At 42.3% G+C, this 18,947-nt stretch overlaps 1 protein-coding gene and 1 non-coding gene across 2 annotated transcripts in view; both read right to left on the bottom strand.

Annotated features, from left to right (window-relative positions):
- Positions 1-8,493: 8,493 nt before the first annotated feature.
- LOC119626099 (small nucleolar RNA U13) lies at positions 8,494-8,593 on the bottom strand. The gene has a single exon (XR_005242287.2). It is a non-coding gene; the product is annotated as a small nucleolar RNA U13 (small nucleolar RNA).
- A 2,359-nt stretch (positions 8,594-10,952) lies between these two features.
- GPD1L (glycerol-3-phosphate dehydrogenase 1 like) overlaps positions 10,953-18,947 on the bottom strand; it is a 64,448-nt gene continuing 56,453 nt past the window's right edge. Inside the window, exon 8 of the mRNA XM_008009367.3 lies at positions 10,953-13,840. Coding sequence (XP_008007558.1) covers positions 13,744-13,840 — 97 coding nt within the window. The 3' untranslated portion in view covers positions 10,953-13,743. The remainder of the gene's footprint in view (positions 13,841-18,947) is intronic.

The following is an 18,947-nucleotide window of genomic DNA, read 5'->3' as shown; positions in this document are numbered from 1 at the left end:
GGACGCACAAACGTATCTGTGAGTTGGATAATGGCAGGATGCATGGCGCAAACACCACACATCCCTCTCCTCTTTCCTTTAACTCCAAGAAAAGTCACCTCCATCTGGAGCATAACTGTGCCACTATCTGGAACAGAAATGGGGCAGGGTTGTAAATGACAAGGAAACATAGACAACCCCCCAGTAAGGTGGCAAAGCCTTTTGTGGATACGAAGGGTGGATGCTGAACTCCCCACCCCGCCCGTGAGATGGTTACTGTGGTGACTGCTGTGTGAGCCCAGTGACATGACAGGGAACAGAAACACATGCATTCAAGGAAATCCTCAGAGGGATGAGAAGGGAGGGAAATTGATTTGACAGCTTGTTGCTGCCACAGCTTCCTTAGCAAAGATAAGATCAGGATGGGGTTTATTTTAAAAGAGACATCCTGATGTCTACCCAAGATGTCCGTTCTTATTGTATTTACTCTGTTGGCAGGAGTAAGGAAGAAGTCATTTTTGGGTAAACGCTGCTTAAAGTAGTAGCCATTCCAAATTTGCATAGCAAATTTGTAAACGGGGAACTGAAAATGAACCAAGAAAAACTATCACATCCTTGGCAACCTACCCTTCACAGGGCTTCAGCTGTGTTTTCTTAGAAACACAAACCATCTTTGTCAACAGAACTTTGAATACCCTCTCATAAGGTGTAACTGGCCGTCATACTCCAGTCCCTTTAAAAAGGGGCCTGCAGCTGCTTCACCGAGAACCAGTGAGTTTTGCTTCACAGAATTGCAAATTTGGTGGCTTAAATCATGTAGACTAAACATCCCTAAATGACAGTGGTTTACAGACAAAAGTTGGGATTGCTCCTCAAAGAGATCTGCATCAGGTCTGGCTGTTCAGTGGGATCCCCTGGGGGCTCTGGAGACGCGCTAAGTCTGGTACCCACTCTAAAGCAGTGAAATCAGAATCTCAGAAAGGCGAGCAGGTCCTTGGCATTGTTCTCAAAGGCTTCCAGGTGATTTCAACACGGACCTGGGTGAGAAAGAGTGGTCCAGGGCAGAGCTTGTCAAAGCAAATGGGCACAGGACTCACCTGGGGATCTCCTTCAAGTTCAGAGTCTAATCCAGACAGGTCTGGGAGACTGGAGAGTCGGCGTTTCTAACGAGCTTCAGGTGATGCTGATGCTCTTGATCCCAGGCCACACAGGATAACAAAGGTCCCCAGGCCTGCCTCTTTATGGGGATTGGAATGGAGGATTCTCGCCAGTGAAGTAAAGTTCAAAGCCAGTCAGAAACTTCCTGATCATCATGGTAAAAAAAAACAAAAAACAAAAACAAACTTTTTGTGTGTGTGAGGAGAGGTCAGGGGTAAGCAACCAGATCAGATGAGTAGAAATCAGATGCTATTAAAAACAGTTTTGAATTTCGTTACATTTTTCAGTAAACATTACTTCAACTGATAAATGGGAAAACAAAATGTAGCATATCCCTACGATGAAATATTATTTGGTCATAAAAAGGAATGGAGTTCTGATACATACTGCAACATGGATAAACCTTGAAAAATGAGGCAAAATGAAAGAAGTCAGTCACAATAGACCACATATTATATGATTCCATTTGTATGTCCAGAATAGGCAAATTTATAGAGACAGAAGGTAGGTTGGTGGTTGCTTAGGGTTGGGGATGGGGGAATAGGGAAGTGATAGCCAAAAGGTGAGGTTTTTTTTTTTAAGCTTGTGAAAATGTTCTAAAATTGTAACAAAAACCCATTGTACACTTTCAATGGTTGAATTGTATGATATATGAACTACATCTCAATAAAATTTTTATAAAATACTGGAAGATCTTTGCAGTGCATATAAGCAATTTGGTTGTATTGCATATACAAATAATATGTATTTTAAATGTATTGCATATACTATATTGTAGTCTTTAATATATTATCTTTATATTATATACAGATATACATGATATAGAATATAAAATATTAAGATCATGTAAAGACAGACTTTCAGGAGCAAAAAAAAAAAAAGGAAGAAGAAAAGGAAAGTAGAGGATATGCACAGTCAACTCACAGGAGTTCATTAGAAGGCCAATGAACACAAGGAAAGAAGCTCAACATCTTGGAAATCAGGGAAATGAACATTAAAATATCAACCAGATACCATTTCAGACCTATCAGATTGGCAAAAACCTACACAAGTTAGTATGGCAACACCAGGTGATGCCGAATGTGGAGAAATGAGAATTCTTCTTTACTAATGGTGGGAGAAGAGATTGGTTCAAGGTCTTTGAAAAGCAATTTAGTAATATTTTAGTAAATTTGAAGATGTGAGTATCCCATGGCTTCCTAGTATATACCCATGAGAAAGTCTCACTTAGGTACACAAGAGGCAAGCACAGAAATATTTTCCATCGTGTTTCTTTATTAGTAAAAAAACAAAAACAAAAACAAAAACAACCTTCAAACAACCTAACTCCCATCAATAGGGAAATGAATAACTAGAATGGGATTTATTCATATAATGGAAAGTAAGACAGCAGATAAAAATAAATGAATTTGAGCTATTGTATGCAATAAAAATATTTAAAATATAGTTCATATTTTATCTCCTTAAAAATGAGACTAAATAGAGCAAAAGTATAAGAGAAAGTCAAGTTGATAAATATATATATTGCTTGCATCTGGCACACCATCACTCCTGCCACACTGCATTGGCAAAGCAAGTCACAAGACCAAACCCAGATTTGAGGGCCTGGGAAGTATAGTCTGTCTGTAAAGTCTGTAAAGTCTCATGACCAAATGCATGGATTCAGGGAGGGGTGAAGTGGAGCCAAGATCTACTACATCACCATGTTATTTGATCAGCCACGTCGCCGTGTCATGGGCCTACTTCCAGACAGGAACCGACTGGAACAGAGCACTCCCTAGTGGTCATCTCTGGGCTAGATACTGAGGACACACAGTATCAGTAGAACCTCTGGCTTAGGGAGAATTGCCCAGTCACCAGGACAGGATGTATGCACAAAAAGATCAGTAAGATATTCAACTTGAAGACACAATTGACCCATGTGTTGAAGGAAAGGTAGGACTTAGTGTCCAGTGGAGACAAGGATGCTCTGGGAAGGAGAGGTGCCTTGAAGAAAGACTGGTGGTAGCCACTCCTCTGTGCCTTTGCAAAATGGGACCACTACCACTTTCCTTGAAATAAGTTATAGGAAAGGGCCTGACATGTAGTAACCGCTCAGAAAATGTGAATAGGCTCTGGAAACTGAGCTCTAACCCCGATCTGCCTCCACATCCCACTCACTTTTCCAACTACCATCGCACTGTCCCTTCTTCCCCCACTCCCAGGCTTTCCGCCATCACAGAGCCTTAGTACATGCTGCTACCTTTACCTGGAACACCTCTTCCTTCCCTATTTAATTCCACCCCATCCTGCCTCATGGGTCGAGGGTCACTTCCTCAGGAAAGCTTTCCTTGACCCTAGTTACAACTTTGCTTAGCACACGACATGTCCTCAATAAGTATCTGTTAAATGAACGATGTTGGTTGAATAACCCTTGCGCAGTGCTGCCCTCAAGTGACTACTCTGGGTATTGCAATCATTAATTTTAAACGGACTCCGAATGGTTGTCACACTTAGGACAGTAGGATCAATGAGAACAGGGTCCTGAATGAATAAGTCCTGAGGAATGGGGTGCAAGATTTATAAATTACCCGCAAGAAATGAAGTGTGAACTTCTGAAGTTCAGGCCTCACCCTGGACACTGTGCTGGGCTTAGACTCCCACTTCTTCCTTCCTGCCACACAGATACTTCCTTCACCCAACTCTGGCTTCAGTAACTGCCTGGGCACTGGCCTCACCCAACATGTCTGCTCCTCATCCCCTTTTGATCTGTTGTCCAGAGTGTCCTCTTGCTTCCTGGACATCTCCCTACAAAGGCCCCAAGAAATTCAATCCAAATATGGATTTGTCCTTTTCTCTCTGGGTTCTTTCCATCATGAAGTCCCCTAATATGTTCAGGGAATTGGGAAAAGCAAAGGACATGTTTTCTGACTTCTCAAGAAACCCAAGACAAAAGATACTATTTACAGACAAGAAAATTAAGGCCTAGGGGGAACTTACTTCCCCAAGTTCACACAGGTCTAAAATTTAAACACCCACTTGACCCTAAAGTCCTGAAACGAGAGATGGACTAGTTTTAGAGGGTCATGACTTTAAGAAAAATAAAAATCTATGAAAACAAAGTTTGGTACAGGGCCTTAGAAAGGATTTACACAAGTGAGGGTCTTGAAGCTTAAATTTCATTAGCTTCATGATTACACAGCATCCTAGTGAAAATTATGCTATCTCCAAAGATAACGGACAAGCAAACCAGAAAGATTAGGATGCAAACAGGTTTTATCTTTCCTATCACTCTCCTTGCTGAAACTGCCTCCTTTAAAAGTATTTCCCAGGTGTGTTCCTGGAATCTTTTCTAAAATCAAAAAGCAGGAAGCAAGTGTTTTTTTGCTTTTGTCAGAATGTCAGTGTCAGAATGAGAGACAGAGAGAAGAAAACAGAAATTTAATAAAGATGTTCATAAGTGGATCTCCAACATCAAGGAAGGGAAAGAGATCAAGAAGTAACAAAAGTCCCCCAGACATCTAGGTGGACACGGGCCAGCAGTGAAAGTAAAGCTGCTGTATGTCAAAAGTTGTGGTCTGGGAGCTTCCGGATAGCTGAACACATGGAGGTCCCTGGAGACTGGCGTGCCCAGCGAGGGCATGGAAGCTCCATGCCACTGGCCCCATACCTGGCTCTATGCATCTCTTCATTTGTATCCTTTGTATTCTGCGGACTCACATTTTGCTCCAGATCTCTATTTCCCAGGCTGTGTCCCCTTGCAGAGAAAGGCTGCATCAACTCTATTTTTCTTGTTTAAAAAATTTGTCTGCTAACCTAGGGATTGACAGACTTCAAGCCAAATCTGGCCCTCTGTCTATATTTGTAAATAAAGTTTTACTGGAACAACGAAAAATTTGTGGTCCATTTTGAGTTTAAAAGTCAAAGTGAAACTTAGACACTGGGCAGCTTCCTAGTACAAATTTAGCTTAGTTCATAAGAAATATGTGTCCTTCTAAAAACGTGACCGAAATGCCATAGGAATAAGGATGTTGTCTTTCACAGGATGCCAACTGCCTAGGGAAAAGTTACTCACGAAGAACGACCTCTAGTGGGCAAGGGTCATAGTTAATTAGAACCTGGAACTCCCCCAGAAAAGCATCTTACCCCCATTTCAGCTTGTTTTGACAGTAGCTTGAAGAGGTTTTGCATAAATAGTGAATTTGTGGTTAAAAAAAAAAAAAATGTTTCTTGTTTTAACATTCGTTATAAACATCATTTAAATGAACCTTTCTGTGACTATAAAAACTTTCAAGGCCAGGTGTGGCGGCTTACGCCTGTGATCCCAGCACTTTGGGAGGCCCAGGTGGGTGGATCACCTGAGGTCAGGAGTTTGAGACCAGCCTGACCAACATGGTGAAACCCTGTCTCTACTAAAAATACAAAAAACTAGCCGGGTGTGATGGTGGGTGCCTGCAATCCCAGCTACTTGGGAGGCTGAGGCAGGAGAATTGCTTGAACCTGGGAAGTGGAGGTTGCAGTGAGCCGAGATCATGCCATTGCACTCCAGCCTGAGTGATAGAACAAGACCCTGTCTCAAAAAAAAAAAAAAAAAAAAAAAGAACTTTCAATACCAACTGTTACAACTATAGTAAGATGGCTGCTTTCACACAATGAATGGTAGTTCTGGATAACAAAAAATTTTATTTTTCACAGTGAAACTGATAGAAGAGACATAAATGATTGATAAGTACACAGGCTCACATTTCTGGGATTTATTGGTTCAATTTAGGTCTCCGGTTATTATAAATAATTCCCTAATAGAGGCTGTAGAGGTAATTCGGAACAGAAAGTGAGGTCAGAAGCATAAACTGCAGCCATATTTGGGAAGGGGGATTTGGCGGTTTCTATTAAAATATCGAACACACATACCTTTGAGCCAGCAATTCCACTTCCGGGCTTTTATGCTGTAGATTCACTTACATAAATGAGCAGAAATCCATGTGCAAGAATGTTTTCTGCACCAATTATTACAATAAAAGGAAGACAGAAAACAAATAGTTATCTTTAATAAACTAAGGAAGAGTCAGAAAATGACGCAGATATGCAGAATGGTGTAGGAGATTATATGGATACAGAAACTTCCATATTAAAACTATTTAAAAAGTTTTAAAACAGTATTGTCTTAAAATGTGTCGCATGCATGAACACAGTACACTGATGAAAGTTTGCCAAAGAATTAAGAGTGATTACACTTTCAACCCTTCACATCACTGTTTGCTTTTGCTTAACTATGAACACCCATTACTCAAAGGAGTTAATGTAGTTTTATCTAAGAGTTAAGAACACACTGACTTTTAAGCTAAACTCCCCAGGTCCAAAACCTGGCCTCATTAATTACTATCTCTGTTATTTGGACACATTCTTTATCCTCTTTGTGCCTTAGTTTCCCCATCTGTATATGGGGGTGATACATTTTTATTAGTACGTTCGTATACGCAGAGCACTTAGAACAGTGCTAAAAGTGGGCCAGGCATGGTGGCTTATACCTATAATCCCAGCACTTTGGGAGGCCAAGGTAGGAGAATCACTTGAGGCCAGGTGTTCAAGATCAGCCTTGGTAACATAGTGAGACCCTGGTTTTACAAAATATTCAAAAATGAGCTGGGTGTGGTGGCTCATGCCTGAAGTCCCAGCTACTGGAAGAGGCTGAGGCAGGAGGAATGCTTCAGCCCAGGAGTTGGAGGCTGCAGTGGGCTACGATAGAGCCACTGCACTCCAGCCTGGGCAACAGAGGGAAACCCTGACAAGAAAGAAAAGAAAAAAGAGAAGGAAGGAAGAAGGAAGGAAGGAAGGAAGGAAGGAAGGAAGGAAGGAAGGAAGGAAGGAAGGAAGGAAGGAAGGAAAGAAGGGAGGGAGGGAGGGAGGGAGGGAGGGAGGGAGGGAGGGAAAAGAGAAGAGAAGAGAAGGAAGGAAGGAAGGAAAGAGAAAGCGAGCAGTGCTGAAAGTGTTTTGCTACTGTTATTTTAACTTACAATTTTAAAAACTAGGCGTTGATATATTAGGGGAAAACGGGGTGAAGGGTACCTTTGCAATTTATTATGAATTCATAATTATTTCAAAGTAAAAAAGTTAAACATGCAGTTGTTAAAAATAACTGATATAAAAGATTGTCAAGATGTCATGTTAAGTAAAAAAAAGCAAGATAAGGAACAATGCATCTAGTAGGCTCAATTTTGTGTAGAGAAATGGGGAAGGGAATAAGAATATATATATTTTGCTTATGTGTATGAAATGAAATTCTAGAAGAGATTGTTACAAACTAATAACTACTTGGGAAGCAGGCTTTATTTTTTAACCAAATGACTGTGTTACCTATTGAAAAATTATTTAAAAATAAGACTAGTTACAAAAAATGCAAATAACACTTCTATCATAGCATAAAAGCATTTTCATTTGTAATGAGTCAAATAACACCAATTTGACAGATAACACGGTGCATTGAGTTGAATGGTAAAGTACTTTCCAATGACTTTATTTCACTCACAATGTGTACAATTCAGATAAGTTTAATTCCTCAGTCTTTGAGGGGGAGCTGAAGAACCACTCCTTCGGGTTTCAGACAGACATGGTTTTAGAAGTTACAAGTAGCATATGGCCTTATCTAAGATCTAGTGACGTTTCTAACTTAAAGCTTTTGAAACGAGGAAGACATCTTAAGGACATCACCACCTGGTGAAGACTTCTCTGATGTTAAGCACACGTTGTAAGTCCTGGAACTTGCTGGCATTTGTCCTAGAAAAAGAAGGATGAGGCCGAGCAAGGTGGCTCACGCCTGTAATCCCAGCACTTTGGAAGGCTGAGGCGGGTGGATCACAAAGTCAGGGGTTTGAGACCAGCCTGGCCAACATGGTGAAACCCTGTCTCTACTAAAAATACAAACATTAGCCAGATGTGGTGGCACGCCCCTGTAATCCCAGCTACTTTGGAGGCTGAGGCAGAATTGCTTGAACCCTGGAGGCAGAGGTTGCAGTGAGCCTAGACTGTGCCATTGCACTCCAGCCTGGGTGACAAAGCAAGACTCTGTCTCAAAAAAAAAAAAAAAAAAGAAAAGAAAAGAGAAAAAGAGAGAGAGAGAGAGAGAGAGAGAGAGAGAGAGAGAAAGACGATTAGATATACAAATTTGGATTTAGCCAGAGTTATCCTGGGTAGGGAAGAGTCAGACAGACACACCCATAGGCATGCCCACATTCATATATAGCCTCCTGTGTCCAAAAAAGTGATGGCAAAACAGACACTGTGATGCTGTAGTGACCAAGGGATGAAAATTTCCCTAATCTCTTGATGTTTCTGCAAGTTCCGTTTTTAAATTCCTGAAACATCTATTTTTTTTTTTCATGTCTGATAATAAGTAGATGTTGTGACAGGTTTGAGTGGGGGCACATCTCACACATGAGCATGAAAACTCAATCATCACACTTATCAACCACAAAAGGATCTCCTCAAACATCTTTTTAGCAATGAATGAAGTTATGCTAGCTGCTATAACAAGTAACCCCTATGTCTCAGTGGCATAATACAATAATTTTTATACCTATCAATCACAGACCAATGTGATTGGGGGGGGGTACTTTCTCCACATTGTCTTGTAGAATCCTGGCTGAAAAGGGGTCCATCATCTTCAATGTATGGCTTCCAGAACATACTGGAAATTGATATCCAACCAGCACACACAGAAGAAATAATGAAGAATCAGACAGAACAGAACACCTGAAAGTGGCATTTTTGTCTCCCTATGTCATTGGCTACAACTCAATCATGTGGTGCCACCTAACTGCTGGGGAGGTTGGGAAATGTAATTTAACTGTGTATCTACAAAAAAAAAAAAAAAAAAAGAAAGAAAGAAAGAAAGAAAAAATAATTTAGTGAACACATGGCATTGTTTCTGCCACAAACAGATATTGCCATGATCATTTAACTTTTCTCCTTTAATATGTTGATTTCCTGCTCTTTATGGACCTTTACAGCAATTCTATGAGGCAGGCTGCACAGATATTATTCCCACTTACCAATGAGAAAAATGAACTTCAAAGAGAAGTTAGCTGACTTGGCTAAACAATATGGATATTAAATGGTTAAGCAGGAGCTAGAACAAATCTTCCCACAGTACCATGCCTGCTGTCACCCATCCCTACCAAAGGTAACATCACTTGCTTCAGTAACTTGAATCAATCATAGCTTCAGTAAATTAGATTATCCATATAGATTCTTCATAAAGCATATTTCCTCAAAAATGTTCACCATCAACTTAGTTTATATGCAGTCATAAAAAGTTATAAAGACCACGTGATTAAATTTTATTGGAGATACATTATGGAGAATAACAACATTGAATGCACATAATTAAATTGGGACAAATTTCAGCCTTTTCTTCAAAAATTGCCTCCCTTTTCTCTCTTCTGTAACTCCTATCAGATGTATGTTCAAGTCCTATTCTATCTTCCACTTCCCTTCTAAATCCTCAAATATTTTCTTTGCTAATACTTTAATGTCCTCAGATCTAATTTCCAGTTTGCCAATTCCATCTGCAGCTCTGTCTAATCTAGTCTTTAATCTTTCCATCTGCCTATTTTTAAAATTCAAATGATTATATTCATTCCTAAATGTTTGAATAGGTTCCTTTTCAAATCTGCCTGGTTGGGATTTTTTTTTCCCTCCCATATAATTTATGTTTTAATCCTTCTTTTATGCCTTTATTTTAAAAAATATCTTTCAAAGCATCTGGCCAGGCTCATGCTTGTAGTCTCAGGACTTTGGGAGGCCAAGATGGGAGGACTGCTTGAGGCCAGGAGTTTGAGACCAGCCTGGGCAACATAGCAAGACCCTATCTTAATAATAAAAAAAAAAAAAGGCTGCGTGTGGTACCATGCCCCTGGAGTCTTAGCTACTTGGGAGGCTGAGGCAGGAAGATTGCTTGGGCCCAGGAGTTGGAGGCTGCAGTGAGCTATGATCACACCACTGCAGTCCAGCCTGGGTGACATAGTAAGACCCCACCTCTATAAAGGATTTCAGATGATTTTTAAAAAGCGTCTATGGTATTACTCAAATTATCTGAAATCCTAAGGTTCTCTGTTTTTAAAAATCTGTTGGTTTTCACTCATAATGAATTATTTTTCAATTATTTATCTTTTCAAGACAGTGTCTCACTCTGTCTCCCAGGCTGGAGTGCAGTGGCATGATCTCTGCTCACTGCATCCTCAACCTTCCTGGGCTCAGGTGATCCTCCCACCTCAGCCCCCTGAGTAGCTGAGACCACAGGCGTGTGCCCCCACAGCACTCCAGCCTGGGTGACACAGCGAGACTCTGTGGCAAACAAAACAAAACATTTTTCTCCCCATGGGGCCCAGCCTCCTTATTTGTGCCTATACCTGGCTTTTCTTAGCTCATTTTTCCCGACAACATAGCTTTTGGTGGGCTCTCGTGTAGCATAAGCTTCACGACCCAATCCTTTCGACTCTGCCAATTGGTCCCCTATTTGTTTTAGGATTCTAGGAATTTCCCTTATATTTTTATGAGATCAGCACTGGATTTTCCCAGATTTTAAAGGTATATATGGAGTGGGGAGAAGGGGATTTCAAATTCACCAGAAGGTCTCCATCCTAAACTGCAATTATATAAAAATATCAGTAAACAATAAAAACAGATGCATTTAAGGCCTGGGATTAGAGATGAAGCCCTTCTGTTGAAAACTGTTTTTGATATTGGTAATGAAACACAGTTCAGGAAAAAAAGAAAGAGCTGACGTATAAAATGATTACCTAAATTGGTAAAAAGAAAAACAGGATCCACAGCGCAAGTTTAGGGGGTTAAATGTTTATTAAATCAAGCTTTTAAATTATATATCCACCTACAGTCTGTAAACAAATATAGTACACATGTATGTAAAAGGCTAGCAGATAAGAACCAGTGGAAAAGCTAAAGTTCCCTTTGCACACTGGCACCTCATCGCAACACTCCTCTTGGTGTGGATGCCATGGGGCCATGTTATAGTCAAAAGTTAAATGAAAAACCACAAGTTTAGTTTGACTCCATCTCCTAGGGTGGATTTCATTTGGATAGTTGTTCCACATTATAGGAGGGTGGATCCTAGCAAGGCAACAGTGTAGTTTTTACATTCACAGATTGGCTGAAGTTGTACAAATTGAGCTTCTAGTCTAGGTGTCTCCTTCCCTGTTACCACACTTTGTAAGAAATGTGAATTAAAATGAACAATGGACCACAGGTGGTTATAAAAATAGATAACTCGCAGAGTCATAAATATCTACAGTTAGTAGAGCAGAAACTTATAAAATTTACCTTTTTCCATAATGTGCAGAATATCCTAAGTATGTTCAAGAGACACAGTCAGCAGACTTCAGAGTGGTCATTACAAGGGCATTTGTAAAGAAATAACACTCGAGTACAAACCCAGAGTAAGAAGCTGAATGCAGACGAAAATACGCAAAACACGCAAAGTCCCAACTCCTCACATCTCATTATGCTACTTACTAGACACCACAATTAGCCTACAGCCCTTTATGGATCTTTAAAAGTAACTTTTTGTTACCCATGTACATACTTTAACAGAGATTTTTCATGAGACAAGCAAAGTGGGTTAACGGCGCCAAAACTGCTGAAAGCTGGAGTGTTTTGTGTGCTTTCGTATACATCTGTGTATGGGGCTTTAAAACGCTCCAAAAATGTTTTGGATAGAGTCTTTAAAATTCCCATGAAAATCTATTTTATAGTCATTTCAAGGTATAGAAAAAAAGAAATCCTAAACTGGGGTTGAGGGACAGCCCCAAATCTCACAAAGTAACTGAAATTCCAGGAATATATAAATTACATTCATATGTTCCTTTAACACATATCAAGTGCTATGTAAGGTAACTGCAATGCTATTCTGAAGCCAATCTCATTCAAAACAGTACAGTAAATCCCATCCTAATTCTACAGTTAAAGCACTTATTCCAGGTAATGTGCGTTTCAGCAAAGCTGACGTCTTGTACAACAGTGTCACCTTAAAGCTTCATCAAAGATTCACAGCAGGCCTAAACTGGAGAAGTTCAGAACCAACAATACCACAGGTAGTTATTCATCCTAATTTCTCACAGGGAGTGAAGGGTCTACTTGAGTTATCCTAAGGTCACCTAAGCCTAAGAACAGCGTTCCCTGAAAACTCTGGCAAGTTTCCTCACCAAAATCTCTCTTCAGTGTAATGTGTTTGGGACTTGCTGGGCTAGAAAAATGGGTTCCACTGATGCATAAACATACATTCTACACCTTCAAGAGGTGTACACACGTAGTGTTTCCCAAACTCACTTGACCTTTCCAGGGAACACCTGGAATAATCACTGGATCTTGGGACACTCATTTCCTAGGGAACACGATTAGAGGAATGCCACGTTAAAGCAGGTTTTCTAAAGTAGTGGTTCCAGAACTGTAGTGAGCATCAGAAGCACAGATGCCATACCCCTTCGGAGGTCCAGGGTGGGACCTGGGAACCTGCATTTCTGAGACCACCCCCTCCCCACCAAGTGAAGCTGATGCTGCTGCACTGAGGACCGCCCTTGGAGTGGCACCGTAGACAGGATGGCCTGCACAGATCTCAGCGGCAGGAAGCCCTCCTACTGCCTCAGGAAAGGCTGCCCATGGCATTTGCCACAACCAATTAGTCGGAGGTCAAATCAGCCCAGTGACTTCTCAGAGGGTCATGCACCTTGGCGTTGCACTTGACTCCTGGCTCTGTCCCTGCTCACTAGCTGACCAGGAGGAGTGACTGCATCTAACAAGAGGAGTAACAGTAGCCCCCCACACCCCCCAGTGGATCTGTGATGCTTAAGAAAAATGTTTGCAAAAAATGCACTAACTAGCCAAAAGCATCATACAGGTGTCTGTTAATCAGAAGAAGGTGCCAGCCACAGCAGGAAAATCCCAGGTGAGTTTTCTGTCTTCTGTTACTGCTGAGCCTTGATGAAGGCACATTCTGACAACTAACGAAGAGAAAAGAGGCTAAAAATGCAGACAACTGCAGTGAGGGGAAAATACGAGCGGATTACCTAATTTAAAATACCTGATTGTTCAAAAAACAAAGGTCAGCCCACAATCAAAATAGTTAATTATGCTGGCTTGAAGATAGTGTTTAAAAGTTAAATATGTTGATCTTTGAACACACTCACTCCTCCACTCTACCATGTTAATGCTGGTTAAAATTTAACATTAGAAGAATGAGAAAAAAAAATCCTCCAATACGTATGAATTACACCTAAAAAATTTAGTTGAGATCGTAACAATCTTATAAGCTACCATTATGTGGAAATTTCATAAGCAATTTTGAAAAAAGACATTTAATTTTGGCTCGTAGAAACATCCACAGAATGAGGAATAAACCACCATTCACACGTGTGCACGTGTGTTTAGTTACTGCCCAGTACATCTTTGCCAATGAACTGCCTCTCACAATTCAAAAACGATCCTGTAAAATTCCATACATATCCATGATGAGATTACAGTCAAACAAACATCATGCTGCTAAGTCCTGGTTTCCACGTGAACCCAAAAGATTGATCAGAAAGGCAGAACTTCCCCCAACACGCTGCATGATTCACTTTATGTATGCTCTGGATGGCTCTGAAGACAAGACAACATCTCTTGAACCGGTCTGCTTTCGTAGCAGATCTGATACACAGCAGTAAACAATGGAAACCTAGTTGGGAAGAAATGTGAAGAGACAAGGTTAGGCCACTAGATTTACCTCAGAGAATAAGTTAGGTTTTCTGTCCTAACAGATTGCAGGTCAGTATGTGACTATGGAAAACACGGTACGCACTTTCTACATTCCTTTATCATTTGTTCTGCAGAGAGCCTCTGGAATGTGGCTGTCAGATCCTGGTTCGACCTAGACCATCCTCTGCCTAATTAAGCTTGGAGCACACTTTCCACAAACAAGTCACACGGTGATCCTACCAGGGCAAACTGTTGTCATTTACATGAAGAGTTGTGGCTCTGACTCTTGGTCAAATCTTGGATGAGTCTATATTCTGTCATTATTTTAAAAGCTGTACAAATAAATCTTTAAATTGCTCTCCCTTCTCCAAAAAGAATCATCCCAAGATAAGGATGAGGCAGTCTACACATCACCACAAATAATGTAGGCTGGAACGTTCCCACGAGACTCTGAGTGAGGACCTACGAGGAGCAAAGCACTCATCTTATGTCAGAAGCTTGATTTAGCTTACCTCTTCTTCCAAGATGTGAATACAGATATAAGTGAAAAGTCACTAAAGAAATAATTTCATCAGGCTTTGTTTCTTTTCTTTTCTTTTTTTTTTTTTTTTTTTGCGACAAAGTCTCACTCTGTCACCCGGGCTGCAGTACAGTGGCGTGATATTGTCTCACTACAACCTCCACCTCCTGGGTTCAAGCGATTCTCCTGCCTCAGCCTCCTAAGCGTAGTTGGGATTACAGGTGTGTGTCACCACGCCTGGCTAATTTTTGTATTTTTAGTAGAGACGGGGTTTTACCATGTTTTTCAGGCTGGTCTCGAACTCCTGACCTCATGATCTACCCGCCTTGGCCTCCCAAAGTGCTGGGATTACAGGCGTGAGCCACCGCACCGGCCCAGGCTTTTAAATATACACACACACAGCTCAAAGTGAGCTTGGCAGAATCAACGGAGTCTTGAAAGGCAATCCTGAAAATTAGCTGGACAGAATCTTATAATGATAATTTAAGAAGAACAAATAGTACTAATGATCACATGTCTTTATGAGAGTCTATCGTTGTAGGGCTGTTTTTTCATTGTAGTTTTTTTAAGGTATGGAACGTTTTGTTATTTTTTTGGAGTCAGGTAGACCTAATCAAATCTGACTCTACAGCCTACTAACTCTCGGCAAGTTTCATAATCCTTCTAACCCTGTTTGCCCATCTGTAAAATGGGACTGGATACACAACCTTGCTGCAAGTATTAAATCACTCGTGTGAAGTGTACAGTACACAACTGGCAAATAGTGGGTGTGCAGTAACGACAGCTTATAATAGCAGCCACAAGATGGACAGTGTGTCCTGGACTGAGAAAGCTCCATGAGGACGGGGACCAAGGCTGTTTTTTTCACTACTGTATTCTCAGTGCCTGGTACCAGGCACAGCAAGGGGCAGGTGCTCAGTGAGAATTCGTTGAATAAATTCCTGTGGATGGGATTTAAAGCCTAGAAACTTCAGCCCCTTTCTTTGTCCCTCCATGCTATGTTTCCCTGTTCCTGAAACAAGAACAATGCATATGTCCCCAAAGAAGTGTGGTAGCAGATGACTGACCATCAAAGCCATTTCCAACCTGCTTTTCCCTTTCCCAAGGTTGGAAGAGACTACTCACCTTCCTAGCCTTTCACCTAGAATTAGCCAAGCAACACAGTCCTAGGCAGCAAGACATCATGTATCTGCTGAAGGTTTCTGGGGGAAGATTACTCTCCGCGAGAGGCACTAGAGGAAAAATCTATTACCCTAGACTACTCTTGTTCCCTTCCTGAGTGTAAAAGTGAATGTGATGTCTGGAGCCGCTGCAGCCATCTTGAGGTTCAAGGGAAAGCCAACGGGATCACTGAGATGCTAATCCAGAGCTAGAGCCCCTGGGCCAACACTTTAGTAATGTTCATCTCCATATTCCCTGTTACAACTGTGTGTTGCTCTTGCAGCTGGAAGCACTCCTAACTTTTAAAACTAGCATTTCCAAAGTGCATTCTGTGGATGGGATGTTAATGAGATATGAAGTGTGTGGAAGGGAAATTTCTACAGACAAGTAACTTGTTTAATCCTTAAAATCACCCCATGAGGTAGAAAATATTGTCCCCATTCTGTATAAGAGTAAATTGAACCACCATTTTGGACTCTGAAGCCAATGTTCAACCATTAGGCTACACTACCGATCTAGATATTATTTTCTATTATATAAAATGCTAAAAGGCCAATTAGATCAGTTTGGAAGACTCTCTAAATAAAGTTAGAGGTGAAAGGAAGAAAAATACAACATTTCATTTAAAAAATTGACAAACCAGAGGCCCGGGCGCGGTGGCTCATGCCTGTAATCCCAGCACTTTGGGAGGCTGAGGCAGGTGGATCACGAGGTCAGGAGATTGAGACCATCCTGGCTAACACGGTGAAACCCCATCTATAATAAAAATACAAAAAACTAGCCAGGCGTGGTGGTGGGTGCCTGTAGTCCCAGCTACTCAGGAGGCTGAGACAGGAGAATGGCGCGAACCCAGGAGGCAGAGGTTGCAGTGAGCCAAGATCACACCACTGCACTCCAGCCTGGGCGACAGAGCAAGAATTTGTTTCAAAAAAAAAAAAAAAAATTGACAAACCAGTCAGCTATCCCACTAATCAATACGCAGGGCTTAAGATGTTTCAGACTTCAGACTAAGTGCAGGGATGTACAGTATTATAAATAAAGCCATGCCAGGTGTGGCAGCTCATGCCTGTAATCCCAGCACTCTGGGAGGTCAGGGTGGGCAGATCGCTTGAGGCCAGGAGACCAGCCTGGGCAACATGGTAAAAAAACAGTCTCTACTAAAAATACAAACATTAGCTGGGTGTGGGGGCACACACCTGCAATCCCAGCTACTGGGGAGGCTGAGGCAAGAGAATCGGTTAAACACGGGAGGCGGAGATGGCAGTGCTGAGATTGCACCATTGCACTCCAGCCCGGGTGACACAGTGAGACCCAGGCGCTTACCACATGCGCCTCAGAGAACACGCTGTGTACGGGCTGAATGATGCCCTCCTCCCAATTCACGTGCTTCGGTCCTAACCCCTAGTACCTCAACATGTGACAGGGCCTTTGAAAAGGTAATTCAGGTAAAATGAGAGTCTGAGAAGGAGGCAAAGAAAAGTTCTATTCAAGAAAAGAAGGTACCACAGGGAGTAAGAGGATGTACTGCAGGAAGTTACGTTGGTGCTAGATGGAGGGGGCCACCTCTGCCTAAGGACCATGTGCTTCACTCCATAAGAGCAGGAGGCCTCTGAATGTGAATGCTCAAGCTAGCAGGGATCATGGCGATCATCTGATCCTCCATCTTAAGTTTGTGGATAAGAACACTGGGGCACAGGACAGCTAAATACGTGACTTGCCCAAGGCCACATGGCTAATAAACCACAGGGCAGCCTTGAATGTTGCCCTCCTGCTATTTTTTCTATAGCAATGGAGAAGAGAAGGGAGGGGAGTAGGAAACAGAGGAAGACCGGAGAAGTGGTGGTCAGAATGAAAAAGAAAAAAGGAATCAAAGTAAGAGGTGGTGCAAAGGGAGAACAATAGGCCTCTGCCTTCGGGAGGCAGGTGGTACAAAGAATGGAGAGGAGTCCCAGGGGATTCTACACTCCAGCCCAGGAGAAGGGTGCTGCCACCTTCAATCCAGCAGCGATGTCATTAAGCACAGGTGCAGCCTGTTCAATTTCTGATCAGAAGAAATAAAATGGGACATGACCAAGGAGAGCTGCCTGCTCAGAGCAGAGATTGACCTGCTTGATTACACCTGCTTTGGAAACAGGAAGCTCCTGGCCCCAGAATCGCTGTTCTAGTCCATGTCCCCCCGGAGCTAACAGACTAGTGCCCAGCCAACCTGTCCATCCAGAGAATCCTCTCAAGGCAGCCCTTGCTAGCACACAGATGCCACCTGAAAATTCTGGCTGGGAGAGTCTCACCAAACAGACAGGTTTTTTTTGAGACTTAAAAAAATTTCTTGATAAATGCTCAGTGGTCATTCAAGTAGTCCAACCACACACAAACATATCACTGTCTGCTGCTAAGTAGGTAAGGAAAACCATACACGTCAGAGGCATTTTCCTTTTAGCCACAATTTAGAGGTAGCTCTCCTCCTTTGGCAGCCTGTTTGTGAACTTCCATCTCTGCATGGCTGGTTTTAAAAGCCATTTCAGAAAAATAAAGTGCAAATTAAAGGGGGAAGACAAATGCTCCATCCACCCTCATTTTTAACTTTCAGTATGGAACTCCATGGCTGATTAATTTGCTCTGGGTAAAAGATGGAAGGGTGCTGGGTGCAGGGGGCGGTGAAGATGCGCGACTGCGACCAGCAGACACCTGAACTGACGGAACTAGGATGAAGGAGCTGCAACCAGAGATGACAGCAATGCCATCCATGACCCTCCTCCCAGCTGGGAGAGAAGCTCATGCTCTGAATTAGCCAAAATCAGCATGTCCATCTAGCTGCCCAGCTCCCTCCAGTCCTAGGCAACCAGACTTCCCCTCCCCCAGAGGGTGTTTCGGGAGAGTTAAGGATACATACAATATGCTACATAAGCATTTATGTGGTGGTATAGTTGGCATCATGATTATGGTCCCCCACAATCATGCTCAGTAAATCGGCAAGAGAAAGTGCTGTGGAGCAGGTAGCGCTGGGGAGTGGCCTCAGGAGAGGCTGAGAAGCTTTTGTGGTGCTACAGGGCTCACTCTCTCAATCAGGTGGCAAATAAACTGACTCCAGCCCACCTTTAACACACAACTGGCCTGGAAGGGCAATGGAGGATGGATGCACCCACCCATCTATCCATCCATTCACCCATCCCACCCATCCACTCACCCATCCACCCATGCACCCATCCATCATCCATCCCTCCATCCATCCATCTCATCCCATCCCACCCACCCATCACCCATCCATTCACCCATCCCACCCATCCACTCACCCATCCACCCATGTACCCATCCATCATCCATCCCTCCATCCATCCATCTCATCCCATCCCACCCACCCATCACCCATCCATTCACCCATCCCACCCATCCACTCACCCATCCACCC

Source organism: Chlorocebus sabaeus, chromosome 15, assembly GCF_047675955.1.
Source record: "Chlorocebus sabaeus isolate Y175 chromosome 15, mChlSab1.0.hap1, whole genome shotgun sequence".
Lineage (NCBI taxonomy): Eukaryota > Metazoa > Chordata > Mammalia > Primates > Cercopithecidae > Chlorocebus > Chlorocebus sabaeus.
Note: the sequence above shows the minus strand (reverse complement) of the source record. Positions and strands in the feature narration are given on the sequence as shown.